The 27,059-nt window shown below is 50.7% G+C and overlaps 10 protein-coding genes across 10 annotated transcripts; 3 read left to right on the top strand and 7 right to left on the bottom strand.

Moving 5' to 3' along the window:
• Positions 1-210: 210 nt before the first annotated feature.
• Positions 211-4,015, bottom strand: ASPVEDRAFT_25339 (uncharacterized protein; the record flags this gene model as incomplete). The annotated part of the gene is made up of 2 exons (XM_040809765.1): positions 211-1,521; positions 1,580-4,015. 2 exons carry the CDS (start codon positions 4,013-4,015, stop codon positions 211-213), a joined length of 3,747 nt encoding a protein of 1,248 aa, XP_040664228.1.
• Positions 4,016-4,304: 289 nt separating this feature from the next.
• On the bottom strand, positions 4,305-5,096 carry ASPVEDRAFT_37919 (uncharacterized protein). The gene has a single exon (XM_040811597.1). It carries the CDS (start codon positions 5,048-5,050, stop codon positions 4,805-4,807), a length of 246 nt encoding a protein of 81 aa, XP_040664227.1. The 5' UTR covers positions 5,051-5,096; the 3' UTR covers positions 4,305-4,804.
• Positions 5,097-8,175: 3,079 nt separating this feature from the next.
• On the bottom strand, positions 8,176-9,380 carry ASPVEDRAFT_50167 (uncharacterized protein; the record flags this gene model as incomplete). Its single annotated transcript, XM_040814269.1, has 2 exons — positions 8,176-8,237; positions 8,285-9,380. 2 exons carry the CDS (start codon positions 9,378-9,380, stop codon positions 8,176-8,178), a joined length of 1,158 nt encoding a protein of 385 aa, XP_040664226.1.
• A 3,020-nt stretch (positions 9,381-12,400) lies between these two features.
• Positions 12,401-14,062, top strand: wetA (developmental regulatory protein WetA; the record flags this gene model as incomplete). The annotated part of the gene is made up of 1 exon (XM_040809764.1): positions 12,401-14,062. One exon carries the CDS (start codon positions 12,401-12,403, stop codon positions 14,060-14,062), a length of 1,662 nt encoding a protein of 553 aa, XP_040664225.1.
• A 295-nt stretch (positions 14,063-14,357) lies between these two features.
• Positions 14,358-15,499, bottom strand: ASPVEDRAFT_37914 (uncharacterized protein). Its single transcript, XM_040811596.1, has 3 exons — positions 15,355-15,499; positions 15,177-15,293; positions 14,358-15,117 (listed from the first exon to the last, which is right to left on the bottom strand). Exons 1-3 carry the CDS (start codon positions 15,425-15,427, stop codon positions 14,753-14,755), a joined length of 555 nt encoding a protein of 184 aa, XP_040664224.1. The 5' UTR covers positions 15,428-15,499; the 3' UTR covers positions 14,358-14,752.
• A 421-nt stretch (positions 15,500-15,920) lies between these two features.
• Positions 15,921-17,928, top strand: ASPVEDRAFT_80108 (calponin homology domain protein; the record flags this gene model as incomplete). The annotated part of the gene is made up of 2 exons (XM_040816817.1): positions 15,921-16,087; positions 16,158-17,928. 2 exons carry the CDS (start codon positions 15,921-15,923, stop codon positions 17,926-17,928), a joined length of 1,938 nt encoding a protein of 645 aa, XP_040664223.1.
• Positions 17,929-18,340: 412 nt separating this feature from the next.
• Positions 18,341-20,432, bottom strand: ASPVEDRAFT_69048 (uncharacterized protein). Its single transcript, XM_040816012.1, has 2 exons — positions 20,293-20,432; positions 18,341-20,234 (listed from the first exon to the last, which is right to left on the bottom strand). Exons 1-2 carry the CDS (start codon positions 20,396-20,398, stop codon positions 18,676-18,678), a joined length of 1,665 nt encoding a protein of 554 aa, XP_040664222.1. The 5' UTR covers positions 20,399-20,432; the 3' UTR covers positions 18,341-18,675.
• Positions 20,433-21,268: 836 nt separating this feature from the next.
• Positions 21,269-21,982, bottom strand: ASPVEDRAFT_50162 (ORMDL family protein; the record flags this gene model as incomplete). Its single annotated transcript, XM_040814268.1, has 3 exons — positions 21,269-21,316; positions 21,375-21,733; positions 21,850-21,982. 3 exons carry the CDS (start codon positions 21,980-21,982, stop codon positions 21,269-21,271), a joined length of 540 nt encoding a protein of 179 aa, XP_040664221.1.
• Positions 21,983-23,377: 1,395 nt separating this feature from the next.
• On the top strand, positions 23,378-23,908 carry ASPVEDRAFT_123706 (peptide-methionine (R)-S-oxide reductase; the record flags this gene model as incomplete). Its single annotated transcript, XM_040806109.1, has 2 exons — positions 23,378-23,435; positions 23,535-23,908. The coding sequence occupies 2 exons, from the start codon at positions 23,378-23,380 to the stop codon at positions 23,906-23,908; spliced, it is 432 nt and encodes a 143-aa protein (XP_040664220.1).
• A 110-nt stretch (positions 23,909-24,018) lies between these two features.
• On the bottom strand, positions 24,019-25,938 carry ASPVEDRAFT_50160 (TauD/TfdA dioxygenase family protein; the record flags this gene model as incomplete). The annotated part of the gene is made up of 5 exons (XM_040814267.1): positions 24,019-24,601; positions 24,655-24,722; positions 24,780-24,854; positions 24,919-25,205; positions 25,881-25,938. 5 exons carry the CDS (start codon positions 25,936-25,938, stop codon positions 24,019-24,021), a joined length of 1,071 nt encoding a protein of 356 aa, XP_040664219.1.
• Between the last annotated feature and the right edge of the window lie 1,121 nt (positions 25,939-27,059).

Genomic DNA, 27,059 nt, shown 5'->3' with positions numbered 1-27,059 from the left:
GGCTAAAACGAATCAGGTGACGAGCGTCGACGTCTACCTGCGACTTGAAGAATATTAGGAAAGGTGCCATTAGACGTTTCGAAACGCTCAAAGACAGGTAGGTCATCACCGAGGGAGGACATGGGAACTTCGTGATTAAGTGAGAGAATCGAAATCAAAAATCTAAGGTCAAGAAAAGAAAAAGATGAACGAAAGCGGCTTTGTAAGATATTAGGCCTCAACCTTCTTACGCCGAATAAAGAAACGGCGTGAGAAACTCGAGTCCTTCGACGGTGGGGGGCGAGGAGGCTCCGGGGGTCCAGTATTGCGCAGAAAATCGGCCAGCGCGCTGGTCTCTGTCTGCCGTTCCGAGACAGAAGCCAGGCCATACATTGAGTCTGTGTTGCGCTCCGAGTTCGACTTGGTTGAATAGTTTGAAGGTCTCGTAGGGTTCTGGCTTGACTGTTGGCGCAGAGAGGACTGAGAAGGCTTCGACGAGGGGACCCTCGGCGCGGGGGCTTTGTCAGAAGACGAGCTGCGCAGTAGTCGAGACTTCATTGCAGAAGCGCCTCCAAAACTGCTACCTGTGATTTTAGAAGGTTTATTGACCGCCAATGGTTGAGGTTCCGACTCAGGGGGAGGCACATTGCGGAGGAAATCAATTAAACTTTCTTCCTCACGCTTTGGTTTCGTCTCCTCCTCGAGCAACTCTTCCAACTCGTCATCGTCCCAGTCAAGCGCATAAGGATCTGGTACCCGGCGTTGAGTACGCTTAGGACGAGGATCATCTTCGTTGACAGTTCTACTGGTAGAGTTGGACTGCGGCTTAGTCGGCACTGATCTGGACTTTTTGTTTGCCCCCTTTGACGAGTCAAGAAGCCCGGTGCGCGAGCCAACAGAAGCCTGCGACTTTGTGGCCGACGAGTTACCTTGAGTGCTGGTGATTGAGGGTGCAGACTGCTGGTAAGCCATGTCGTCCGAGTCCATGGTGTTGCGGAATGGCGCAACAGTACGTGGAATACGACGCGCTCCAGCGCTTGGAGGACCTTCGCGGATGAAGTCGATCAAATCAGACGTCGAGTTACCTTCAGCTTTGGGACCCGCAGCAGACCGAGCTTGTAGTCTAGGTCCGCGAGTTGAGTGCGAAAAGGCACTCTCGGGCCGAGAAGGCGGCTTCTTTGACAACTCTGCAGTATCGGAGGATGCGCGCGGGCCGGGCGATTTAGCGGTAAGCGGAGGGCTGGCTGGTCCAGAATTTCGGATAAACTGAGCAAAATCGGAGCTCGACTCAGGACTGGGTCTAGCATCGCGAGCGCTTCCCGGTTTCGGCTTCTGTGGGACAGTCGGACGAGAGACCTGGATTGGCGCAGGCTTCGGCTTCGCGGGAGCTCTAGACTTGGGCGAGGGCTGGCTTGAAGAAGTGGTTGCACCCCTAGTTAATGCCTTGGATCGAGTTGCGTCTTCTGGGCCCGAGCTCTTCAAGAAATCCGCCAGGTCTGCAGTGTTTGATCGCTGGGGTTTCCATTTTGGCTCTTCGGGGAACTATCAAAATGTCAGTATGAGGGTTAGAAAACTTAGGAAAATGTTGCTGGCAACGTACATCCATTTCCCTCACACTCTTTGGCGTGAGAGTGAAGTGGAGTGTCTCTTCACTGCGAATCAATTCGTCCAAGCCAGACTTATCGTCGTATTGCTCTGCAGTTCCACCAGACACTCTACTTGTTTCCGAATCACGACGAGGACGTGGAGAAGCAGGTTCGTTTGGACGATTGATCAAGCCTTTGAGTTTGTTTGAGACCTGAGATGTAGTGGAACCGGCAGTCATTGGGCGCTTCTCTCGGTGGCTACCGAAGCTGCCTGATCTGCGAGGTCTTGTGAGGGTTGAGGGGTTTGTGAGGTTTGATGGATGAGACGATGGTGCAGCGGAAGTCGCCGGACGTGTTGAGATACGCTGAACTGCTGCACGCTCTGTTGCCGAGCTCGACACTGATGACGTCGCAGAGCGTTGGCTACCACTTGCTAGGTTATGGGGGCTGGGCCGAGGGTATGTACGTGAATAGCTAGAACGAGGACTGTCACCAGAATTGGAAGCAGGTCTCGATCCTCGAACGCTGTCCAACGATGGGCGAACTTCACGGCCCGGAGTCGGAGGTAGGCTCGCGCTCATCTCTGTGGAGGGAGTGTGCGCAGTGGCGGAACGCACAGCGGTGGATACATCTTCACCCTGTTTTTCCACGCTGGTCACCACTTGGTCGTTCGAGGAAGGCACAGATGTAGTCGAGACCGATCGTTCATCTCTCCGCGAAACATCCTTGCTCGGCTTCCGCTTTGGCCGCTGCACAGAAGTCATGCTGGGTTTCTCAGCCGTTCCTTGACCTTCGATGATCTCAGTATCAGATTCGGCTAAAAAGGTAGAGGGCGTCTCCGGTGCCCGTGAGACCTCCCCTGATGAGCCATCCTCCTCAAGCGTATCCGACGGCACTCTGGCTTTTGGTTTGGACTGAGAGAGTTCTACAGCGGATTCTTCGAGCTTCTGACTTTTGCTGTTTTCATTTGCCAGCGACACTCGCCCAGTCTCCTCACGTTCCTCCTGCTCATACATGGTCTCCAGACGCCGTCGCTTCTCCGACGCAGTGGGAGATGATCTATGAGTAACTGCATCATCTTCGTCAGTTGATGCGACATCAGTTGTTGGAACATCAAATGTTGGGACAGCAGGGCGGCGAGGTGTGCTTGGTAGAGACCGCGATCGGGCGTGGTGGGCAGATGGGCCACTGCCACCTTTGGGGTTGACTGGCGAACTGATGTTTGAACCTGGCGACCTCGGCGATTGTAGAGTGAGAACCATCAAACTTTGTGGGCGGACTTTGTGCGCGACCACAGCCTGCATGGTCTGGATTTCACCAGTCTCGGTATCTGCAAGGTCTGGCTGCTCGATTTCTTGAACGTCATTCTCGCCCATAGGTAGAGGCACTGATACGGGATCAATCTCAGAGCGGTCGTCAGGCTGGGGCTCCTCAAGGGGAGGGGAGAGCTGCGATTGAACATCATCGGCCACGGAAAAGCTGCTCTTCCTGCTATGCAACCCAAGAGTATTACGGCGTCTCAAGGAATCGCGGGATGCCAGTCGAGACAAGTTTGGGGTACGAGTACGCTTTCTCCACGTTCGCCATAAACGCCCAAGCGTTGGATTTAACGCCAGTTTCTCCATATCGAGCTCCTCCACTATCAGTCGGTTCATGCTTCCTCTTTCTTTGTTAACCTCCTCATTCTCCTCGTCACATTCAACAACAAGTTTGGTTGATAGGCGAGATCGAGCGGTTTCTCCAGCGATTATGAGAGCCTGCTCTCCAATATGCTCGATGATTGAGGTCAAGAAAATGGCTGCAGCGGGTGTGATATTGCCGATATGATTGGTGAATCGTCGCGGCGCCCCTTCATCGTCGACTAGACCTTCCTGGGCGATATATTCCTCTTCATCGTCCTCTTCCATGTCGCCGAGGCGTGTATACACCATACAGCGCAGGCGGGTCAGTTTCCAGGTGTGAATCAGGTCAAATTCACCGTTCGGTGCCTGGCCACCACGAAACTCAACTTGTTCGTCCTCCTCTTCTCCTAGGTACTCGCTCAACTCCTCGTCGGCCACAGACACCACCATCTTCGCTAGCCGAGGCTTTAATACATCTGCAACAGTCGGTCTAATGGAAGCGAGCTGTGTCGATTTGGCAGCTGCTAAAATATTGAGGAGGAGGTGGTCGAGAAACCCATTGAGAGCGGACAACGCTTCGGTAGTGACGAGGGCACCGGTGTCATCTTCTTCGTCGGCTACAAAATCGACAGTGTTGAACTCTTGGTCTGAGGTGACAATCTGAGATGCAGAAGACTGCGCAATGAATGACGGAGGAGGGTTCACGGAAGGAGGTGCTAGATGAATGAGAGAAAGTTGCGAATCGCTAGAAATACTAGCACTGCGGGAGCGAGAGCGAGAGCGCGGAATTGTGCTGAAGTCGGATTCTGGGGCCTTGATGTGTTGCATCTTGTGCGGCTGCAGTTAAAAAGCGGGGAGGAAATAAGAGTAGCGAGTCTAATACTAGGAGTAGGCGATTCTCTTCGATAAGTTAGTCAAATCCAAACCAGGTATAGACGTAGGAGATCTCCGGTGGCCTGCTCTCTTCTTTCCCCAACGTCGGAGGATTATTCTTTTCCTTGCGTTGAGCCGTCGTTGCCGCACACTGCAGGTCGCGGATAAAGCCCTGGAGAAGTGCGGGACGCCTTTTGGGGGGGTTCGCCCGCAGATTTCTGCTTTTATCTTCTTTTCCTTTGTCCTTTTTTTTTTTTTCCTATCGTTTTCTTTTTGTTTTTTACTTTTGGGCTCAACGTCCTGGCAGGAGGAAAAAAGAAATGAAGGAGGCAGAGAAGGGATGCAGGATAAGCGTGAGATGCGGAGTTGAGTTTCTTTTTCACATACCCTGTGTGACAGATCAATCAATCAGCAGCGACAGTTGTTCATTGCGTCCTCGGAGTGTCGGGAGGGACGGGAAGGGGAACGAGAGTGGGAGCAGTGAATGCGGAAGAAAAACCAAGGGAAGGATTGATGAAGAAGAGAGCAAGACGGAACACGAGGAGAGGCGGGAGGAGAGTCAGGAGAAGCGTGGATGGGTTGACACAGCTCGATTTCAGTCTCTCCAGTGAATTTCTTGTGTTTCTCCTCCGCTGGTCAACCATTAAGGTACCCGCACCTTACCCAGACTAAGGATTAGTCTTGCAGAATCAGGAGACGGTGGAGCAGCCGATGGCGTATCCCCCCCTCTGTCCTTTCTGTGCTCTAGCAAATAACACGCTCTCTGGCGGTGGAGCTGGGTGGCTCCTCAAGCGGAGGAGGCAGATTTCTTGTCCCTGAGTCTGTTGCAGAAACAACCGTCAGGGAGCCCACGAGGTGAAGCCTGGACGGAGGAAGCCCGCCACCGCCAGTGCCAGCCTGGCCAGCACGAAGGCGTGGAGCCCATCGCCACGATCGGCCTCTGCCAGGACTTGCCCTTTTTTTGCCCGAGATGTACAGGTAAGCACTCATAGTGCCATCTTCATCCGTGGTTCTGGTCGTATCGATCCCAATAGTTCGGCGTACTAATATTACCACGGTTCCTCCTGTTGGGTACGGACTTTCTGCGGCCAAACACCATCTCCGTCTCTCTGGGCCCTCAGCGGCTCAGGCCTGGCATCGACTTGACAGAAATGCACCAAAACCCCCCCGACTGATCGCCCGACCCAGACTGGACCAATTGCTCCCGGTTCCACCTGGGCTGCCAGTCCCACGCACTGGGCCTATTGCACTTTACCCTTTCGGGCAGGAAACAGAATGCGCAAAGAACCTTCGACCCTCGGAAAGGGGCAGTTTTGGCCCGAAGTCTGGAGAAGGCGTGACATCTTCACCGTTGGACATGCATATTTGCTTTTCCCCTTGCGCACGCAGAAATCGACCTGGCTGACTCGAAAATCCGAATTGGGAACTCGCTGCCCATATTCCCCAAAAGTCAAAGACTGCGCACGGCTAATTCTCAGGATGGACAATAGCAGTAACATTTTTAACTCCGAAACTTGGTGAATCTGCCACAGCTGCGGCCAAAAAGCAAAAACCCAGCAAAACCAAGGGAGTGGCTGAGACCATCCCACGCTCAGCCCACGAACAAAGCATCGCAAAGACCATGCGACATGGCAAGTTTCCCTGCTGAAACGACCATCTGGCCTTATAATTGCTCAATCTCGGACTTCTCAGCGCATGCCGACCTGTAGAACTCTCATCTCATCCAACCTCCTCCCTCGCTGGTTCCAATCTGTCAGAACGCACATGAAACCCCGTTGGAGGCTCGTTGGAATAATAGGTTATTCCAAGAATATTCGACGCTGTACCCATGCCCACGCGGGCCAAGCACATTTTCGATGAATCTTCCACAATCCACATCCTCTGAAAGGACAGCCCAGTCACCCCGAGTCAGTTAATCCCACATAAGCCAATCGTTTCACATAATTCTGCCCCTCCCGTGGTTCACCCTCGGTTGCGATCCTTTTGAAAGATCCCGTTTGTCGATTTAAATCGATTGTGTGGGCTGGCTATGGGGCGATGAACCATGGATGCAACCGTGGTTCGTGCGGTTCTTGCCTTGTTCTCTTGTCGATTTGTGCTGGGCTTGGGCGATGGCCGGAGTTTATCGGTGTAGTAGCGATCATTAATTGGCTGCTGGTCTGTGTTTCAGATCGCAAAGAGGTCAATAATAAGAAAGATGAACTCGGATATGAGATTGGCTCAGACTCTGAAACATCTTATCAATAGCGCTGTTCAACGAAGCATCATCCTTGCTCTCATGAATTTGATCTTGGCGTGAGAGAAGCATGCCAGAAAGAAAGGCTATTGGCAAAAATTCGGATAACTACAATACCTACAAAAAACAGTGATGGCATGCCCTGTTAAATTGAACGGGAAGGCGATGCAATCATGTTAAACAGCGAAGGGCCTATTCTTAACCGAGAAGCAGTTCTGTTGTTCCCATACTTGGTCCATTGAGAAGATTCAGAAGATTCCTCGTGCCGAACATCGCTATTCCATATTCTATCCACCCTGCTCCTGAAACAGCTTTGGCTACACCTATTAAGCTGCTACTTGATCGTCGGGGTAATACTGAGATATCTAAACGTCCGTCACGTATCACCTGTCCCCTAGCATCGCCTCTGGCCCCCAATCCCGTCCTTAATAATACGAACTGCGCCGCTTCCTGAGTTAGGGTTCCATTAGAATTTCTGGCCCTGCTTCTCCAAGTAATCCGCGCGTACTCTGGAGGTGGCCAACTGGAACGATCAGTTTCCCAAAGTTCGGGAGCTAGAGTAAGCCGGATTCCATATGCGGTATGTCGACACTTTCTCTTTTGCCCGAACACAATGAGGTGAGACTACGTACGGTCCATATTCTTAGTATGGCAAGATCTCACGTCGATGGGCTTAGATGCATATATAGCGGATGATAATCGAGGTAACCTCACCACGCACACAGTACTATCAAAGTCCAGAGTACACAGTATCGGCAAGTTAGTTATCGAGATTCAGGCGCAGTCTGAGTCATACCGATCTATAATTAGTTGTCCATTATTCATGCGCGAACACTGAACAGTGCAGAAACCCGAGGGCACTTTTCTCTTGTTGGTCTGTCCTTGGCCCCGGTCGGTATCGCCGCGCGACGACCTGAGTTAGTCCAGGAGAGCCCACGTGGTTAGCCAGCGGTGGGACCACAACCGCGTGGACTGGCAGTGATCTTACCTTTCTTCGCCTACAAAGGTGTCATCGGGCAGCGAAGGTTAGGGTTACGGCCTATGGGAAGAGGAAGATGCATAGGGTATTTACAATGCCTATTGATTTGTCGCTAACAATTCCAGATTGGAAAATACTCTGGGCCGAGACAGAGTATCACTATAGTGCCGCTACGAGAGGAAACCACCAGTATTGTATGTATACGCCTATACTCCGTAAGGAGACATATTTTTCTCCCTCGTTCCCCGCATTCATGTTTAATGTAGCATTAAGGTCCGGAGGACCAGTGGATCTCATTCACGACTCAGCTGCCAGTAGTCATGGCTTATGAACGCCACCTAATTATTTCGGTTGATACGTGGATTCATCACGGATACTAGATAAATACTGATCATCGCCTTGGGCCTGAGATTGGCGGTGTTGACTCCTGCTGGTTTAGGGAACGGACTACGAGCTATACATCGTAAACGCTCCGAGGGAAGCTTGGACTAGAGGACGATAATTTCTATCATGGACCTCGTTGGCGAGAATAACAGGGCCAGAGAGCTGGGGATAAAAATCCACTACGTACTTACTTGGTTTGGGACGGGAGGAGCACGCAATGACCTCGTTTCACCATCATTGAACCGTTGGTCTCCAACGGGCTGTCAAGTTTCGACTTCGATCCTTCCATAGCTTTTTGATGATGAGATTCCATTCTCGGGTTGTAAGCGATGAGGATCTACAGGGGTTTCGGGATGGTTAATTCCTACGAGAACCAAACACTGCTTGAGTGGGAAGAAGACGCAAAGAAAAGATACTGAAAATATAGATCTTTTAGATTCCTTGTTGCAAATTTTTGACTCTATCGCTCAAAAACAATAAATAGACAGTTAGACCCCGCTGAAATGCATTTCCGTCTCATGGCTGTTCGTAAATCGTTGGATACGATCCTCGGTAACTGGACTTTTGTTTTGTTTGTTCTGGGGACGTGTTGAATTGTACCCATCGTTTGTGGAGTGAGTCGCACTGGAAGACGAGTAACATCCCCAGTTCTCAAGCGCGTAGGCAACGCCACTAGCAAAAAAGCTCAGCTCATCGGGCCCGATGTTCACATCGCCGTTGGTCAATCGTTCACATAGCAGATGCTCGATTTTATCAAACATATCGTGGCTGAACCCTGCTTCCGGACAGGTATGATCCGTCTTGCCATTAACCTTGACAAGATCAAAAAATTCATCTTTGACCACAATGTTGCGGAATGTCCCGATGACATGGCTGAGGACTGTGTCTAGATAAACCGCATTGGCACTATCCAAATCCAAAAACGGTGATGGCACGCGGCCTGACTTGAAATCTGCCACCCGAGCACGTAGGCGAGTTTTATATTCCGGATTTGCGATGCCGTTAATGCCGTTCATGTAAGCCACAAAAAGCCTTTTATCAAGATCAACAATATCGTCTGTATGTTCAGGAAGTTGTTCGATAGAGTCAGAAATAGCTTCATGGTTAACATCATCGACGTCGCTGGTTTCCGCCCCGCTGTATGTTTCCTCATGAGACTTGTTTGGGTAAGAAGACGCCCGTGCGATTGCCATCATCTCGTGGCAGGTCATGCCAGCATCACCAGCACCGCCGACATCGCCATTTTCATCATCTTCATATTCTTGCGGCTCAATATAGTGCACATTTGAGTCAAAGCGCACCGTTGATTCGAATGAAATGAATGAGCCGTCGAAAGACTCAATATCATCGATACAGAGTTCGGACATGATTTCTGAGGTGTCATCCCAGTCTGGAATGTCGCACATATCGCCATCAGTTTCTTCAAAAATGTAGTCAGGATTATATTCTGAAGAATCGGAGGCATAGCCGGACTCTGACTCTTCGTCTTCTTCAATTTCAGCATATGTTCTCTTCAGTATCGGCTTCGGAAGCTGGCGTAAAGGTTCCGTCGAAGGCGCCACGGACTGTATCACGGCTGGATTGAGAGTAACAGGCTTGGTAGATGTTACAGACACGTCGTCTGAAGCATAACAGCTGTCCCGCGAGAGCGAAACTTCGAGGTGCGAGAAAGTTGAAGAAAGCGACTCCCAAGACCTTTTGCTCATATTCTGAACGCTCATTTTGCTCGTTCTCGGGTCGAATTGTCGGTGTTTAAACCGACAGTATACACCGACTGGACGGATAGGATCGAAGTTGTAGGATGTGTTAGAAGCGATTTCAATCTCGCTTCTAGGTAGACCCTCAGCTGAGTCTGCAGCTGAGTCAAAAGGGGTGGATGTAGTTGTTTTTGATGTATGAAGTGTATGGCTTCGAACGCCTCCCAGTACGATTATAGGAGTCCATGGTAAGTCGTAGGTAATAATCCCGCTTACTGAGGGAAACAGGGGCTACCCTGAGCCTGGCGTTCGGAGTACATGTTGGAGTCGCGAGTTGAGGTCTGGTAAGTCGTTGAAATATGGGGTTGTTTGTTGTTCCGGAGATGCAGAAGTCGCTGTTTTGAAAAGGATGTGGTTTTGGTCGACTGGTTAACGTAATACATGTAGACTGCGAGTCGTTTGATCAGGAACAAAGGGAGAGGTTGAAGGTTGGATACGCGTTTCGTATCCGTAAAATGGCGATTTCTGCGTAAACAGGTCCGGAGTACGTTCAAGGCTTAGACTTGGTAGTCTAGCACAAGTGATGTAATAGTGTCGTGGACAATGAAGTCGACAACACTGTTATGTCCTCCTTTCGTGGGATGTTGTCCGAATACTGACGCGGGGAGGGGTACCGGTACGAGGATAAGCGACTACCACTCAAAGCGAGGCGTCGCAGTAAAAAAGCTTGGTAATACGGTGGGAGAATGATGGAGTCGATATTAGCACGCAAAACAGTGCTGGGGGAGAAAGAAGAAGAAGAGAGAGACTCTTGGAAGAGGCTGTGAGATTTCCGTCATCGACCACACCCTGACTTGACTCCTCACTTTCTCGCCTCCCGTCGGGCCCCGGCTTCGGGTGTCCGAAAGAAGATTAGTGAATATACCACGTGACTATTACTTCAGTGGTCTCTCTTGCGTGAAAAAAACCACGTGACCGCCACTGCCCGATATTCCAGCAGAGCCGCTTGGGGATCACTTAACCTTGGATCCTCTATTAACAATATAGAACTGGCAATAATTCGTGGGCAGAGACTACGTTACAACCTGCAATAATGATATGCTGCAGATGAAAATCTCGTGGGATCGATATATCGCGGCCCTAACTCAGTGGCCAACAACCGATTGTGTGCCGGCCAGCCCACACAACAATGAATCCCGTCCATATCGACGGCGATTCTAATCTCGAGTACCGTCTTGGACCCTTGAATCGACCTGAGTGCTTGCTTGGAATCCTCCAGCCGCGATATTTTTGTCGACAGGGGAGCCACACCGCCAATAATGCTGAAGGGGGTACAGAATTCTTTTCAGTGGCTTTCCCTTACCAATGCGCCATGATTGGAAAATGTGCCCGGTTCTTTGTAGGTTCGACGACTTGACAATTAATCTTGTGCAGACTCTCTGTTGATCGGATTGAGCAATGGCATCTTGACTCGTGTCCGCACGTCGGCTCTAATTATGGCACCGAAACTTGGCTGTGAGCATGAGATCCCACAAGGGAGGCCTCTCTGCGAAATCGGGGCGCAGCTCAGGAATATGATTCAAAAGAAGCATTTATAAGCTTCCTATCCAATAGGGCCTTTTTATTATTGTTGGTTTTGCTGCACAACAGACCGACTTTAAAGAAGAGAACAAAGAAATCGCTCGGGCACATCTTGACAACCCATGTTTAAGTTCAAACCCCTGCAGCACGAGTTTACAGCCTCCACAAGTTCTAAAATGAACATGAAAACAAACTCCAGGGCGAGCCTGAGCGCTTTGATGGAGGACCATGCACTCTGCAGCCGAAGAGGCTGAATGCGAGATGCAGATGCCATGAACTCTCCGGAGTACCCACAGTTTGGTACCTGGGATAATAATAGAAGCCCAACCTGAAGCAAAAATCCCTTCGGAAGATGCAGATCGCACAATCCCCTCAGTGGTGCACAGATCCGCTCAGTCTGCCAAGGATGTGTCTCTTTATTCTCAAGCATACCAAAGGTCTGTTCCGTGCATTGTTGCCGGTGGCGCACATTCCTCCCAGCGACCAGCCTCATCGGGCCATCACCACAGACATTCGACCAAGCCTTATCGGCCCCCATGGGTCGGATATCCGAAAGAGCAAGAAAGAACCCCACAATTTGGGCGATGTTGAACAAGGCGATTGGATGGGTTGAAGATTGTGTCGATCATTGTGGCCCGGGAAGACTACTTTTATCCGCTGGCTTCTGTTCGAGAGCGACGATGACGCTTATATTCATGAGATCATTTCCATGGTTGGCAGTATCTGCTCCAGGACAAACCGAACGGACTCTGCCGTCGGGGCCGATTGATCTGCGTCTATCGTGTGCACGACCTGAATTGCCTCGAACTGCTCAGGATCATTCATACCCGCAGGCACCTCGAAGATCTGTTTCTATTTGTCCTGCTGATACCCATTCACTCCGCTTCTGGTATAGTGAGCGTTGCATTCCGAAGGGTGGCCATTGAGGATCCGCGGCCAACACTTCGTCACCCATTGCGTTGAGGTTCGAGGAACTTGATCAGCCACCTCTTCACCCTAATTTATGATTGGCAGTTGATGTTACTTGGGAACCCATAGTTCTGTCAGGCTGGGTCAATTGGCACACGCCAGGCGATATCAATACCCCGCCGGGCCATTAGGGCGCATTCCTCACCCATCTTTAGAAAGACTGGAATGCGAAGAGAAACCAGAGGCTGGAAAGAGCCTGTGGGAATTCAAATAGGGCCATCATTCTGTTGTTTGTTTGCTTTGTCTTCTTTGCATCTTCTGCAGTGTTTTCTTTGATTGTCAATCGATCAAACAGTCCCTACGTGCTGCATTCCACCTGCACCCTCTACCATACTTGCGGATCTCTGGCTCCCTCTCCCAAGTTTCCCTTTGGACCAGACCCTTCTTCCGCTGTCTTATCACCAATCATATCTAATTCACAGCGCAACCCGCTGGGTCAAGTCTTTGGCAGCCTCTTCATCGCCGCAAACGGAAGGTGATCTCCCACTGTCAAGATGTTTGCTCAACCATTTGATCATTCATTCAATGATTTGTTCAGTCAGTACGTCAACATGGATACGTCAAGCACGGACGCCAACAAAGATGTTCCGTTCCCCAGCGAATTCGACCAGCTGTTCCCACTTGACTCATTCTCAACCGACTGTGGCGACCAGTCTCCCATTGTTTCCGGCACAGAGCACACCCATCAGTCAGCACAGGATTGGGGCAAGGACCTTTGGTCTCTATCACAGAATACGGGCTGTTCTACGGACCAAGACAACCTCGCTTTTCAGAATCACACCCAAGAACCTGGCGCCCTAGATTTAAACGCTGACGTTGAAGCCCCTTCAACTGGGCATCCTCACACTTCTGTACCCCGCTCGACACCCTCTACTCCTCCTGCCACACCTGGGTCCAAAGCCAAGGGAGGTCTAGTCACCCCAAAGACTATCCGGCGGCACCGAGACTCTCATGATCGCCGCGGTTTACTGCGCAAACAAAGCTTCTCCCCGAGCTTGATGCGCTCTTCTCTTCAAAAAGGCAGTGGTAGGATGAATTATCCTGAAGGCTGGACTCAGAAACTGCAAAATTTTGCTCTCCGCAGCTCGGATGAGTGCCTTCCATTATCGCCACCTCCATCCGACATCCTTGTTCAACAGGAGAACTTTTCTAAGCACGCACCTGGACAAATGAACCCCCCATCAGAAGGATTTCGAGGGTCGACAGAGCTGCCGCAGCAACAATTTGATTCTGGCTATATGACTCAGTCCCCCGCTATCCCCGTGCCTTCGCCATCTGCCAACACTTTAACGGGTCAGCAGCAGAGGTATTTAAGCCAGACAAATACATCTGCACTAACCCCAAGCCCTCCATCTGCCAGCGACTTCTTCTCATCGCCACATTCCTCGGATCCTCAATCGATGTCTTCGTGGAATTCCGATTCCCTTGCGACATCAGCATTCCAATTCACTCCCGAACTCCAGGGCAACGACCCTCAGACATGGTGGTCGCCTATGCATTCTGAGGTGGCACAACGCCCAACTTCGTATCAGCAAATGATTGCATCTCCGGCCCCGCAACGGCCGATTCAAGCATCTGCCAACCACAATGATCTCCTGCAGGGGGGTCTTATGATCCAAATGGATCCTACGTCCTTTGATATATCCTCTTCTTTCCCTTCCACTACAATACCATCTACCACAGCCGCCCACGACAATAACTCCTACAGCCTCGATGGGCATATTCCTCAAAAATACGTTGACTCGACCTCCTTCACCACGCCGACCATCGCGAATCCATCAAGGTCGCCCTCGGTATCTCCTAAAACGAATTCCTCGCCGAAAAGCAGGAATGGAATGGTGATGAAGAATACTCCGCGTCGCCCTCATGCCCGGAAGTTGTCCGGTCAATCACCGGGACCTAGGACAGCTAGAGCCGCTAACAGCCTATCCACGAGCCCGAAGGGCAACAAATCAGTGGCGGTGTCATTCGTCAACTTCACGGCCAATGACAGCAAAAAGATTCTCACCGGGGTCGCCCCAAGCGGCAGCTCCAAGACAAAGGCAAGAAGGGAGCAGGAAGCCCGCGATCGACGACGCAAGCTCAGTGAGGCTGCGCTGCAGGCGGTGCGAAGCGCGGGCGGAGACGTTGAAGCTCTTGAAGCTGTCTTTTGCTAAAACCGCCCTGCATTATTCACATACATATGTAATATGCTCAGGTACTTTCGTTGTCTTTTGTTTGTCCTTTTTTAGTCCTGCTTGGCCTTTTTTTTTTTCTTCTATTTTGCTTTCTTTCTCTCGCTTCAGCAATGGTCGTTTTGGCGCTTCGTGAAGTATTTATAATATTGGGAACAGCTTGGCTCATTCGAAAGGCGTTAGCTCTGTGAGCATACTTATAAAGTTGTTAGATTATACAAAATAATACCCATTCACATTCATGAGTTTACCTTGGAAAGGCTATGACGTAAAAATAGGGTGTACTATAGAAATGTATGGTTGTCAGAAATCGTTTATTAAGACACGTTAAATTGTACATGAATTATCTTAAGAAACTTGTTGGTACAAGAGTAAAGAGAAGCGTTGATGAACCCCAAAGTCTGTTAATAGTCACCAGATTAATTGCCATCGCGTTCTAGTATCCTTTACGGAAAAGAGCGCTTCCGCGTCCAAACTGCAGGAACGGAATGGGGAAATGCACTTGGGGCGGTAATGCCTAGTGCATATAATTTCGCGCGATGTCAAAATAAGCCAAATGACATGGGCTATGCACAATACGGAATTATACTCCGAATAGTCGAGCCACCGCTGTAGACGATATAAAGCCTGCGCAAGGCGCATTCTTTCCCTTCATCCTCACACCTCCTAGCCTTATCGCTTGGCAGGGGTGGGCGTCCATGATTCGGGTTGCCACTTCTCGCCTGGCGCATCCTTGGGCTTGAAGAAGGGGTCGTCTTTGGCAGTCGGTGTCTTGTTCGGAGATTGGCCATCCGCTCTGGTCCCTGATTCTTTTCCTGACGCATCAGGAGCAGTATTTGACGTCGGTTCGCTTGTTTTGGTGGCAGGTCCTGGTTGTTGTGTCGCCGGCGCATCCAGGTGGGACTGTTCGGCCTCCCAGCGCTTGTTTTGCATTTCAGCCAGTAACATTATTCTTTGCCGCCTCAGGACATCGTCTTGTTGTTCTTTGATTGAAGGGGGTTCTGATCGAACGTATCGAAGCCATTGGTGCCATTGAGCTGAAAACGAACTCAGTTAGACTTGCTTTACAGGCTGGCGCTTGAGGGTTTGAACTCACGGCTCACTTCAACGTCGGCATAGTGTGTTCTGGGTCGCGGTTTGAGTATTCGTCGAAACCGGCCGGCATTTAGTTTGTCCCTGAATTCCCAGAATGTATTTCCAACGAGATCCTGTCCTAGTGGAGAGTGTTAGTATTTCCTTGCTCGGAAATAATAATGGACGAATCTCGAACATACCAACCAGAAAGGATCTTCGCCAGGGCAATCGAAGGCTTTTCCACTTGAACCACAGACTATTGATGGGACTCATCTGTCTGGGGGGCTGTTTGCCAATTATAAAGGGGGGGATAGGTATTCGGCAATCGAATTAGACCGGGTGAGGATGATGATATTCGCAGAAATTCTGCTGCGCCGCAATGAGGCACGTCATCGGCTTACCTACCTTACATACCCGTACGGTAAATAACGAGCCCAACGGGCATTCCGCTCTCCCCCTAGACCTTCTTCGCCTCCTCTATCTTCCTTCTAGCAACACCGTCCGACTTTCTTCCATCTTTGAGACCACTTTTCTTCTTTTTAAGTACGCACACTCTTGCTTCATCAGTTTGTTTGCGCACGCCGTTGTTCCCTCGATTCAACCCCTGTTACGTCATCCCTGGCCGCCCTTGTCAACACAAGTCACGATTATACCCCCCTTCCCCCCAGGGCTCGAATATAGCCACCTAGCCACCTGGCGCTTTCGAATACTTATCTCTATGTGCTGAAGGGCCAGTCGACTGTCCCCCACAACCAAATTTCCAAGGATGGCCTCCGTTACCTCCTTAGATAAGGACTTGCGCAGCCTGCGCCTGTCCCGCTATACCCCGCAAGCCGCCGGCGAGGTCCGCTCATGGATTGAAGAAGTGTTGCGCGAAAAGCTCCCACCTGGCGATCTTCTCGAAGCGCTGAAAGATGGCGTTGCACTCTGCAGGTAAGGGCGACACCCATCTAGCTGTTACTGAATGTTCCTGCCGACGTTGCTGACAATTGCCCGAATATAGACTTCTTAACCTTGCGGTTTCCCCGGGCGTTAAATACAAACAGTCAAGGATGCCATTCGTTCAGATGGAAAACATATCGCATTTCCTACGCGCTTGCCAGCTTCCACCTCTCAACCTGCCACCCCACGATGTATTCCTTACCGTCGATCTCTACGAGGGGAAGGACCCTGCGCAAGTCCTTCAGTGTATCTCGGCCTTCAGCCGCAGGGCAAACGCCGTCGAGCCCGGTAAATTCCCCCGCACAATCGGAGCACAAAGTAAAACCGGTACCTTGAGCCCGTCTTTGACTGGGTCTAGTCAGGGCCTTCGCACGCCTACAAGGCCCCGGGGAGTTAGTGACGCCAACTCCAGTGCCTCCGGCCGCTCGAGTCCCACAAAGTCCCCCCAGGCGGTCAGCAGCTGGAGTAAAAGGTCTGACCAGCATGTGACACAGCCGGCTTGGAATATCCATCAATATGGTTACATGGGAGGTGCTAGTCAAGCAAATCAAGGTGTCGCATTCGGTGCCCGTCGACAGATCACAACCGCTGCCCCACATGTACCGAGTGTAGCAGAGAAAGAAAAGCGCAGGCGAGAAGAAGAAGAGCGACAGCGACTCGAACAGGAAGAGGCAGAGCGCGTTCGCCGACTAGAGCGCGAAGTGGAGGAAGCGCGTGCTCGGGAGGAAGAAGAGCGCCGCTGGGCTGAAGAGACAAGTCGCGTGAGGGAGAAGGAGCGGCGAGAAGCCGAGGAGGAGCGGAGACGCTGGGATGAGGAACAGCGGCAGTGGGAGCAGGAGGAGCAACAACGGCAGCGTGAGGAGCGGGAAGCAGAGGAGAGATTCGAGAAGGAGAAACAACGGCGCCGAGAAAACAACGATGTTCGTTTAACTGGCCAGTTCCTTAGCCAATACCAGGCTGACCAAGCCGACGCGACCCAAACACCATCTGGTGAATCACAAGAGAGCCAGCGCATCAAAGAACTGGAACGTGAGCTGGAACTTGCAAAGGAAAGAGAACTCCAGTATCAACGCGAGCGTGAATCATTTAAGGAGGAGAAGAAGCCCGCCGAGACCAAGCGCCCAGTTCCCGTACCCCCTAAGCCAAGCTACGACCTCTCGTCTCTCGAGCAGGAGCGACGTCTCCTCCGCGGCGAATGGCAGCGGAATCAGGAACCGGAACCGGTTAAAGAGGAAGTTCCGCCGCCTATGCCCCGACGACCCCTTCCTGATCCCGAGCCTACTGCAGAGGCAGAAGCGCCTCCACCCATGCCCCGTCGACCTCTTCCTGAGCCAGTTGCTGAAGTTGAAGCACCCCCACCAATGCCGCGTCGACCGCTCCCTGATCCTACTGCCGCTCAACCGCCAAAACTACAGTCATCAGAAAACCGACTCGACCGCTTCTTATCATCAAACCCGGCACCTGTTGCTCCCAAGCCCGCTGCGCACCGTTTCCAGGACTACACTACAACATCCGAAGTCGACGCTGAAAACAACCGCCGCATCGCATCTCAACAGAAGACTCGCGCCGGCGGGTGGGCATCCAAATCCCTTCTCGAACGTGAGATGGAACGCGAGCGTGAACGCCAAAGAGAATGGGAAGAGGGCCAAAAGCAGACGCAGGAGGCCGCGGCGCGAGGTGCCAAGGACCCTTCACTCAACGCAGGCCCTGGTGGCGCATGGGATGTACACCAGTACGGTTTTATGGGTGGTGACAACCAAAATAGAGGCGGACTTGGGCTGGGCGTCGGAGGCGCGAGGCGCCAGATTATCGGACCCCGACCTCCGCCATAAATCTGACCTACCCTACCAGGCTGCTGCTCATTTTTCTCTGCCTGTAGATATTTTGCTTTCTTTCCACCCTTTTATTCCAACCCCCCTGTTGTATTCTGCTCATTTAAAGACGGAGTTGTTTTCTTGAAGGCACATACCACCCCTACTGCGCATTGTTAGACACATCAAGTTCTTTTCCCACATAGCAATACTATAAAAATAAATACTCTTTGAAAATCGTACTTGTTCCGTGTTCATCTACTAGATAATTCCCCGGCGGTGTGGAACGCTCTTCCTTATTTTGCGTGTCTTGCCTCAGAGACGAGCAAATTCGACATTGCAACTGTGCAGAGCTCTTGTACCTGAGTGTGCCAACACAAGTAAAAATCCTCCCTGGGGATATCCGTAGATTGCTTTCGAAAGATTCGTATGGACGCATCCTATCATTAAACATTCTTTGGGTTACTTGTCTAATTTGGGCGGGCCATAAATATCTAGCCCTAAGGCAACGAGGCACAAATATGTATTTCGAGAACAAAAGTTGGGTATTCAGACATTTTCATACCAAAGCAAACCCAGCACAGAACACCAAAAAAAGAAGAGGGTATCAAATATGAACAAGTAGACAGACGTTATAACACGTGACATGATAAACCCTTCTTTCTAACATAGCAAACCCGCAACGCAATGCGAAGACCCAGCTAAACCAAACTGAAATAATAATAATAAAACAAGCAACGATTAAGGATTGCGAGAGGAAGAGGGGGGTTATGACGAGCCAGTCGTATTTGTACTTGACGGCAACACCTCCTCAACTAGAAACGTCAATCTTTCAGCGCTCTCACCCAGCCAACTCCACTCCAGGTCTTCAGACATCCGGGCGAATTGATTCTTCCTCGTCTCAAGCTGAGCCTTTTCCGCGCGCCTTATGATCCCCTTTTTTGTGAGTAGTTTTGTCTCATCTGTGATGTGGAGCATGTTGCTATCTGCTAGGAGGATGAGGAGGGCTTCGAGGGTAAGGGACATTTTGACGTTATCGGAGAGGGATGCGGTTGCAGTTGCGTAGGGAAGAAAGCATTTCTCAAGTTTGGATTGGTTGAGGTACTCATCGTCTGTGTCGGGGGCAGCGGACTCGCGGAGGCGGAAAAGAAGGAATTCGCAGAGGGTTGAGTAAGCTTCCGGAGAGAAGTAAGGGAGGGCGAGAGGGGAGATGAAGGATTGATAGATGGGGAGAGGTAGAGGGCGGATATTCTCGACTAAGAGGAGGTAGAAGTCTTGGAGTTTCATGAAATCGGCTGGAAGGGCCTGGGCGACGGTGGAAAGGAGGTGGAGGAGACGTTGGCGGAGAGCAAGAGAGTTAACGTCGCCTAGAAGGGATGATGCAAGAGTTGGGTCTGGTTGTGCGCCCTCGGAATTTCGGTTGGATTTAGGCGTATCAGCAGGCTTTCTTGATCTGGTAACTGTGCCTCTGCGTGGGCGTTTTGACTCGCGGCCGGAGGAAGCACCGTCTTCGTCGTGATCGCTTGTGAGGTAGAAGTCGCCGTATTCTTCTGCGTCAATATCAACCGCTGCCTCTCTTTTCCTTGTCTCTTTGTCCTCGGTAGTTTTCTTCCGTGATAGCTTCAGCTCATGGTGGAAGACCTCTCGGAATTCATTGACCGCGGTTGCTCCGCCGTCGGCGAATATGGCGCGCAGCATGCGACGGTTGCGTCCGAACCCAGTATTGGAACCGATGATGTAGCGGGCTATCATGCTTTCTTTCAAGATTTCATTGTCATCAGAGGGGTTCCCTTCCCTTTCGTTTCGGCGCTCCTCCCAGTCATCTTCCAAGACCTCGCACATGAACTCCAGCCAGATACGCCAGCGCTCCCATCGGACAGGGTGCAAGACAGAGCAGTTGAACGCCCAGCCTACAGCATGCCAAAAATCCTCGGCCCGCGACCAAACAGAGGCCGACTGTGCCAGACTAATATCAATATCCCGGTCCAGGTTGAGCCTCTTGTCGCCGTGACCCGTCGGCGTGTTCGTCGAGGCGTTGTCTAAATAACGCCGTGTACCATGTCGGGAAGTTTCAAAATGGGTAAATGTGAAGGCCGTCTTCAATGCAGCATTTCTAGGCCCGACAAGGCTATTCACCAGTCGTAGCAGGCGGAGAGATACATTAGGTGCTTCTTCCTCCTCTGTTGTCTTAGGCCGGGCGGTGGTGGAGGGGTGAACGAGGAAGGTGGCAGCGAGGGCCAGGTGTTGCGGGGACGGGATGAAGACAGGCGTGGACGCGCTGGGGTCAGAGCTGAGTGCATCCAAGAGAAGGTTGAGTGCCTGCGTGTCTGGTTGTCAAGTTAATTAGTACGGGGTGACGCGAAAACGCGCGGGAGGGGCACGAACGGAGTCTCTCTTCAAAAAAGATGGCGACATGTTGAACCAACTCGAACGGGAGGGGTTTTGCAGGGTGGCGTAAAGGCACAGGGGCCTCTCCATCTATAACGGCCATCGAGCCCAGAGGAGAGGACTAATCGAGTCGAGAGGGATGAGAGTGCAAAAGATAGACAGCTCCAAAGCAGAAAATAGGAGCATAAAAAGGCCGCCATTTTATGAATTTATGCAAATTTATGCATTTGAGCCCCCAAACCCCGCGATCATAATCCAGTGGAGTACAGACACTAATCAACTACATTTCTTTGCTATATCCATGTTCTACGGCTGTTTCGTTTCGGTTTTCGGTTTTAATTGTCTATTACTTTTTTTGATGAATATTTGAGATTGAAGGCGCCCGTGCTGCTTTCTTCTCGCCAGCTTGGGTTAAGGAGGTATTGTCAGCCACCCAGACACCGATCAATCAGAATTCGAGTGATTGAAGTGATGGTGGTAAGACTGCGGGAAGTGACTGCATGACTAAATCAGGCTGTAACACAGACAGCGCACACACACTTATAGTACAACTGTAGAGGAGGCAGCAAGAGATCATCCTGAAAAGAATAGTGGGATATCTGCGTAGTAAAATATCTGTCCTTTAAAAACCCCTCGCCAAACACCTTCTATCCCTAATAATTTCCTGCCGTATTTGGTTTTGTAGGCTGGCTTTGTTTTGTATCGCGAGCGATTTTTGTTCTTCGGTTCATACTGTTTCTTTTACCCTGAAACAAAGGCCCGCCCGGGTTGCGGTAGACTCTGCCTCCCAATGGGACGGACAGTATGGCCCCTGGGCGGGTAGTAGGTATTAAACGTATGCGAGAGTGGAGGGAGCGGTAGAGTAGAAGGAGGGAATCAAAACACTGGAAATAAAAGAAAAAGGATACTGGACGGAAATGCAATAACAAGTTCTGTAGGAGAAAACACTGGGAAAGAGAAGAGAGCCCCTCCGCTACTCTTCAGGTATATCAGAAAAGAGACCTATCCGCAATCGGTGTGACTGTAATCCGGTTAGCTAAGCTCATGTCATCTTGGTCAAATGCAGAGGGGCCACGTACGAAAGGTAGTTTGGGGAGGACCACTCCCAAGGTAGCTAGGAAGTTGATGACGAAGTATGTAATGTCGTAGTGGGTGTAATGTGTACTGAGGAGGAAAAGACAGATTGGTACACAAAGCAGGAACTTCTTAGCCGGGGTATACTGGTCCCCATTGTCGATTTGCTCCCACATGTTCAGATTATCGTAAGCGCCAGCGTTGAACTCGAACGGAATACCCCGCACCCAGTGGAACATGATGAAAGAGCCAAACATGTAGCTGATGTTGGTGAGAGTCCATGATGTCTCCTGCGAAACGCCGGGAAGGATATCGTAGAAGATCTTCAAAGCCGCGATCAAGACGAAATGGATAGTCCAGGCACCTGTAACAAGACATATCGGTTAGTGGGCTGAATTGCTGGAGCCATTTGCAAGAGAAGGGGGTTGAAGAAAAAGAGGCCCAATAGCAATGCAACAATAGCCCACGCAATTCACTCACCCTTAGCATTAACCCAGTTCGCATTTAGATTCGGAAGGGCGGCCTGGTCGCTGGTGTGCTCAATGGACTCGGCGGGCTCCTGGTAAATCAGACTGCTCGATCTCCTCCGTCTTCCAGCTTTGTTCTGGGACATGTTATTGTCCGGGGCCAACCGGTGCGGTCCTGTGTCGACCTCCGGTGGGAAGGAGATGGCACGGGGCATTAATAGGGACGACACTTTGGCGGTGTTCGATCGCGGGAAAAAGAGGGGTCGGAAAACGAAAATCGGAGGAGAGGAGGAAGGAAAGAGGTAAAAGTGAAAGAGAGAGGGAAAGAGGAGAGGTTCGAAAGGGACCGAGGATGACGAAGCTGGAGAGGATGATCGAGGTAATGATGCCTCGCAGTCACTAACAGCGAGTAACAATGGCGGCACCTGGAGATGTTCCGACCGATCGGTTGGTCACGGGATGAACAATATCACAGGCGGAATAATGGCTTTCAACTCCGCAAGGTTCTGTGCAGAGTCAAAATTTGGCTGCCAGACTCCCTCGGCTTCAGATCCTGGCAAAAGGAAGATTCGGTGCAGGTTGGGAGAAAAAATTGCCCTGGTCTAGTCTGTGAATAGGAGGCCGAACGGGACGTGTCTAATAATAGCCACCAAAAAGGGATCTGAGGCGAAGATAGGTAGAGGTTCTCTCTGTGGCCACGCCAGAGCTCTCTGGTGTTCTAGACCCCCAGTCCGACCAGCTCAGTGGTTCTTTCGATAAATAGCATGCAGAAATAGTATCTATTTCGAATTGATCTCTGCAGCCCAGGCCCACATACATGAAGCTTTATCAAGTCATCAACCCATCGCAAGGCGCGCGTCTGTCTTTGCGATCGTTGATTCTAAATGCTCGGGATTCTGGATTATTAGTATCTGATCCCGGTTCAAAATACGGAATAGGGCATTTCAACATTAATGCAGATGGCTTGTTATTGGGATTATTTACGTTCCCGACTTCGGCAAGGAGGGATGCTCTTGTGTTGCCGGCTGTCAACCTTGTTAGCCAACCATGGAGTACTTTGTCTATATTTACTCAACTACTTATGATGAAAGCATACTTGCTCCGGAGTAACAGTTCTATAATAATTCCGTATACCAGATCCCTCTGCGTCGCCACCTCGTCGACTGTCGATGAGTAGTCATCGCGATGACGTAAAAAGGAAGACGCCAGAAAACAACACTTTTCTCGCTCTTTACATACTATACTTTCCAAGTCTCTATCCCTCTCCGTGCGATATATTTGAACTCAGAGAGACAGACCTCAAACACTCGCCGAGGGAAGAAAAGAACGCAAAGCCAATACCGATAGCAGCCTCCATGCGCCTTCTTCAGGCCTCCCTCCGCATCTTCGCATCGCCCCTCATCCGATTCCCCGCCGTCCGTCCCCAACTCCTCCCTCCTCCGACTCCTGCCACCAAAGTCGCGCTCAAATCCGCTCCCGCTATTCCATTCCTAAGCTCTTTCTTTAGCTCTCGCTCCCAGTCTGAATCTCAGACCAGCAAAATGGCTCCGCCCCCAGACAACCGTAGCGACGATGAGTGGCGCGCCGTGCTGAGTCCAGGTGAGAGACCCCTACTCTTTTGCGAAACACCTTCTCCAATCTAGCTTAATCTGTGTCCGTATCCAAATCGAGATACAACGAGGCTAACAACAAGAACAGAGCAATTCCGCATTCTCCGCCAGAAAGGCACAGAACGGCCTGGCACAGGTGAATACGACTCCCACTACCCTTCTCAGGGTGTCTATACCTGCGCGGGCTGCAACGCACCTCTCTACAAGGCAGACCACAAATTCAAGTCTGGTTGTGGATGGCCTGCGTACTTTGATTCCATCCCGGGGGCTGTGGCAAGACATACAGATAGCTCGTTCGGGATGGAGAGGACGGAGATTACTTGTACGAACTGCGGGGGCCATTTAGGCCACGTCTTCAAGGGCGAGGGGTATCCGACTCCGACTGATGAGAGGCATTGTGTGAACAGTATTAGTTTGAAGTTTACGGAAGGGGAGGGAGGCAGTGCGAAGGCCAAGGCGTGATGGTATGAGAGTATTGTTATTTGAGCGATTTGGGAGGTTGGAGTTTGACCTGTGGAGCGTTTTGTGTACGTTGATTCGGTGGTATAGTATGAAGTATCATAAACTGTCAACTACAGAGGCTGGGGTTGGCTTCCATACGAGATAATACGGACCATATGGCGGCGCTCTCCGTCTTTGAAGTCTGGAACTGCTGAATGAGCGACTGTCCTCTGATCCCAAACAACAACGGTCCCTTTCTCCCAAGATACTCGGCAGGAAAAGTCTAATGACCGAATATGATCATGAAGGAAGCCCAGCAGCAAATCTGACTCGCTTGGCTTATATCCAACAACCTGGCGGGCAATCGTCGGGTTGACAAACAATACAGGCTCTTTCGTCACTGGATGTGATATAACCAGCGGGTGCTCTGTCTTGACGGCTTCCTTAAGAGCCCGTTCTTGACCTACTCGAGCGATTTCACCAACGCTGGCGCTAGTATGCAGGAGCTTCAGATGGTGGAGGCCTTCGCGAAATGTTGGTGAGAGCGCTTTATAGGCCGCGGTCAGCGAGGTGAATGCCGTATCACCTCCTCCTGATGCGGGCATCTCCAGAACCCAGAAGAAGGCATTGCCAGGTGTATTAGGGGTGAAGGTCTGATCAACATGCCATAAATCGTAGTTTGTCCGCTCGCCCAAGAGATCTCTAAGATTTCCTCTGTGCCCTCGTCATCAGCTTTCAATTTCAAGAACAAGCTCGGGGATGCATACACTGTCTCGTCGGCATACACCACTTGGAATTCTGGACCAGTGCCCTGGGGATATCCCATGGTCGGGTGCTTCATTTCTTATTAACCTCGCAACTATTTCGAAATATCTATCTGGCGCCACTATACCTTATGTAAAGGGCCGAAGTGTTTGGCAATGGCCAACTGCCTTTCTGGTCCTATATCCGCAAAGTCCTGGTCTCGCTGCATAACGCCGACTCCGTTGATAAGTAGCAATTATCATCTTACAGAGTACTGATAAACTCACAAAGACAAGAACGCCTCTCTGAGCAGCCAGAAGGGCCACCTGATCCAACCCTGCTGGCGTCAACTGGCTGAGTTGAAGGCTGCGGATTTCAGTCCCGACACGCGGCGTGATGTTTTTCAGGGCCGCCTTTGACGATAGTATGTCTGGGAGCTCAGGATCCGCCCGTAATCCCGGCTCCTCTGCATCGAAGGCTGGCACATCAAGTGTTGCTGTGAATCCTTCCGGCCTCACGGGGAGATAGGCGGGATATAGAGGCTCCGCAGGCATGGCAACGTCCAGCGTGGTTACTGATTATATTTGAAAAAATATAATAAAATAAAGCAGACACTGAGCTAATATTCTAATCAAACACAACCTGTACGGGTATACAATCATCTAAGTATCGGCCAAAAGTTGGAGTAGGTACTCTGCAGTATCGTGAGGTTTTCCGTATCGCCTCATCCCGGCCAAGAAAGGCGCAACAGCGCCCACTATTCCACATGCGACGATTTATCTCGGGCACAAGCCGCTCAGATCCCTGTAGCTACAGAACCTAGCTTGAGTGATAGTTGCCCGTGTTTCTCTAATAGTAATTCTACTCCGCCTCCATCAGTTGTTTGCAGTGTGTTTGGACAGCAGGATGTGCCGCCACAGCATCTCGGGAGCACGCAATTGTACGACAGCAGATAGTCAAAAAGTCCGAATCGCTGTCTGTAAAGAACCAAAATATCGTAGCTTCCAGGTCTCAGATCCTCGACCTGAATTCAGCGGGCTCCAAAGGCATCATGGATTTCGCAACTCGGGCAAGATCCTCGAGGATTTCAAAATGGATCACGCAGGCCCTTCAGCTTGACAACCCGGAAAGAGTGCTCGTCTTGAAGCTTGATATCCTGCTGCTCGTCTGGGCATTTGTGGCAGGTCTTACAAAGGTTTGGATTCACTGGTTTCTGGTTCTGCTTCACCAAGCCCTAACAGCATAGGACATGGATCAATCCGCGACAACGCAGGCATATGTGTCGGGGATGAAAGAAGCCTTGTCATTATACGGAAATGAGCTGGTCGAATTTACCACGTATTTTTCCATCGGCTACGCTCTGGCCATTGTTCCTTCACAGATGATCCAGACTCTGATACGGCCTTCTATTTTCCTCCCTGCCTGTGAGGTTGTATGGGGAGTTCTGACTCTCGTGTACGCCTTTTTCCCTCCTCAAATTGCGCGACTACTTTTTGACGACTTGATAGGACATATGCGACAAAAAATGCTAAATCTGTGTATGCACTTCGATTTTTCCTCGGGATATTTGAATCGGTATGCCAGGCCGGCCGGATGAATATTGTATTGGTTGTTCCACGCTGACAGTTCTAGACATCGTGGCCTGGCTTGGTCAGCCTGATCTTCAACTGGTGTATGTATATCCATGTCCCTGTCTTGTTCCAAGGAAAATACTAATTACGAAGATACCCCGGCTGAACTCGGAAAAAGGTTGGCCATATTTGGCGTGAGCGGTGTTGCAGGCAGCATGTTTCTCGGCATTTTGCAAGCGGCACTCTATAAAAACCTCAACGGGGCAGGGGGTCTCGAAGTAAGCATTTCTTATACTGCACTATATCAAATTATACTAAGAACATAGGGTTGGCAATGGCTTTTCATTGTTAGGTATAGTTCCCAGCTCCTGGGCCCCTACACCAGCTAACCCTAAGTTTGCTCCAGCGGCTGCATCACGATATTCTGGGGCCTCATCGGCTTTTTGATCATTCCAGACTCTCCCAATATCACCCGGGCACTGTGGTTGACACACGCCGAGCGGCGCTTGGCTGTTGCGCGCATGGAGAAAAATAACACAGAGACCTCGAAGCTCATTGACTATAAGAGACTCTTCAGAAAGGCCAAGCTTATCACACTCAGTCCGCTAGCTTGGCTTTATATGGCCGCCTATCTTCAGTATGCCTGGAGCCAAAGGGCTAACAGCTATTTTCTGCTATATCTCAAGGTACAGATTACGAATTTCATAATATACAGTCGTGTCTAACTGCCGTATAGGGCCTTGAAAAGTCAAATGGTGAACCGCTTTACAGGTCGGTCTCTAAAACTACGCTTTTCTCAACTGCCAAACTAAAGTGGATTTCTACAGCACATATACCGTTAACTTGATCCCACTCGG

The sequence above is a fragment of the Aspergillus versicolor genome (assembly GCF_001890125.1).
Source record: "Aspergillus versicolor CBS 583.65 unplaced genomic scaffold ASPVEscaffold_2, whole genome shotgun sequence".
NCBI classification, from domain to species: Eukaryota; Fungi; Ascomycota; class Eurotiomycetes; order Eurotiales; family Aspergillaceae; genus Aspergillus; species Aspergillus versicolor.
This window is presented reverse-complemented; position numbering and strand designations above follow the sequence as displayed.

Coding starts and splice junctions, on each gene's coding strand:
- ASPVEDRAFT_37914 (XM_040811596.1), bottom strand. CDS start 15,427: ATGAGTCCCATCAATAGTCTGTGGTTCAAGTGGAAAAGCCTTCGATTG. Junction 15,294..15,354: donor GCGAAGATCCTTTCTGGTTG/GTATGTTCGAGA, acceptor ACTCTCCACTAG/GACAGGATCTCGTTGGAAAT. Junction 15,118..15,176: donor TGCCGACGTTGAAGTGAGCC/GTGAGTTCAAAC, acceptor GTTCGTTTTCAG/CTCAATGGCACCAATGGCTT.
- ASPVEDRAFT_37919 (XM_040811597.1), bottom strand. CDS start 5,050: ATGAGTGCTTACCTGTACATCTCGGGCAAAAAAAGGGCAAGTCCTGGC.
- ASPVEDRAFT_69048 (XM_040816012.1), bottom strand. CDS start 20,398: ATGGCCGTTATAGATGGAGAGGCCCCTGTGCCTTTACGCCACCCTGCA. Junction 20,235..20,292: donor CTTTTTTGAAGAGAGACTCC/GTTCGTGCCCCT, acceptor CTTGACAACCAG/ACACGCAGGCACTCAACCTT.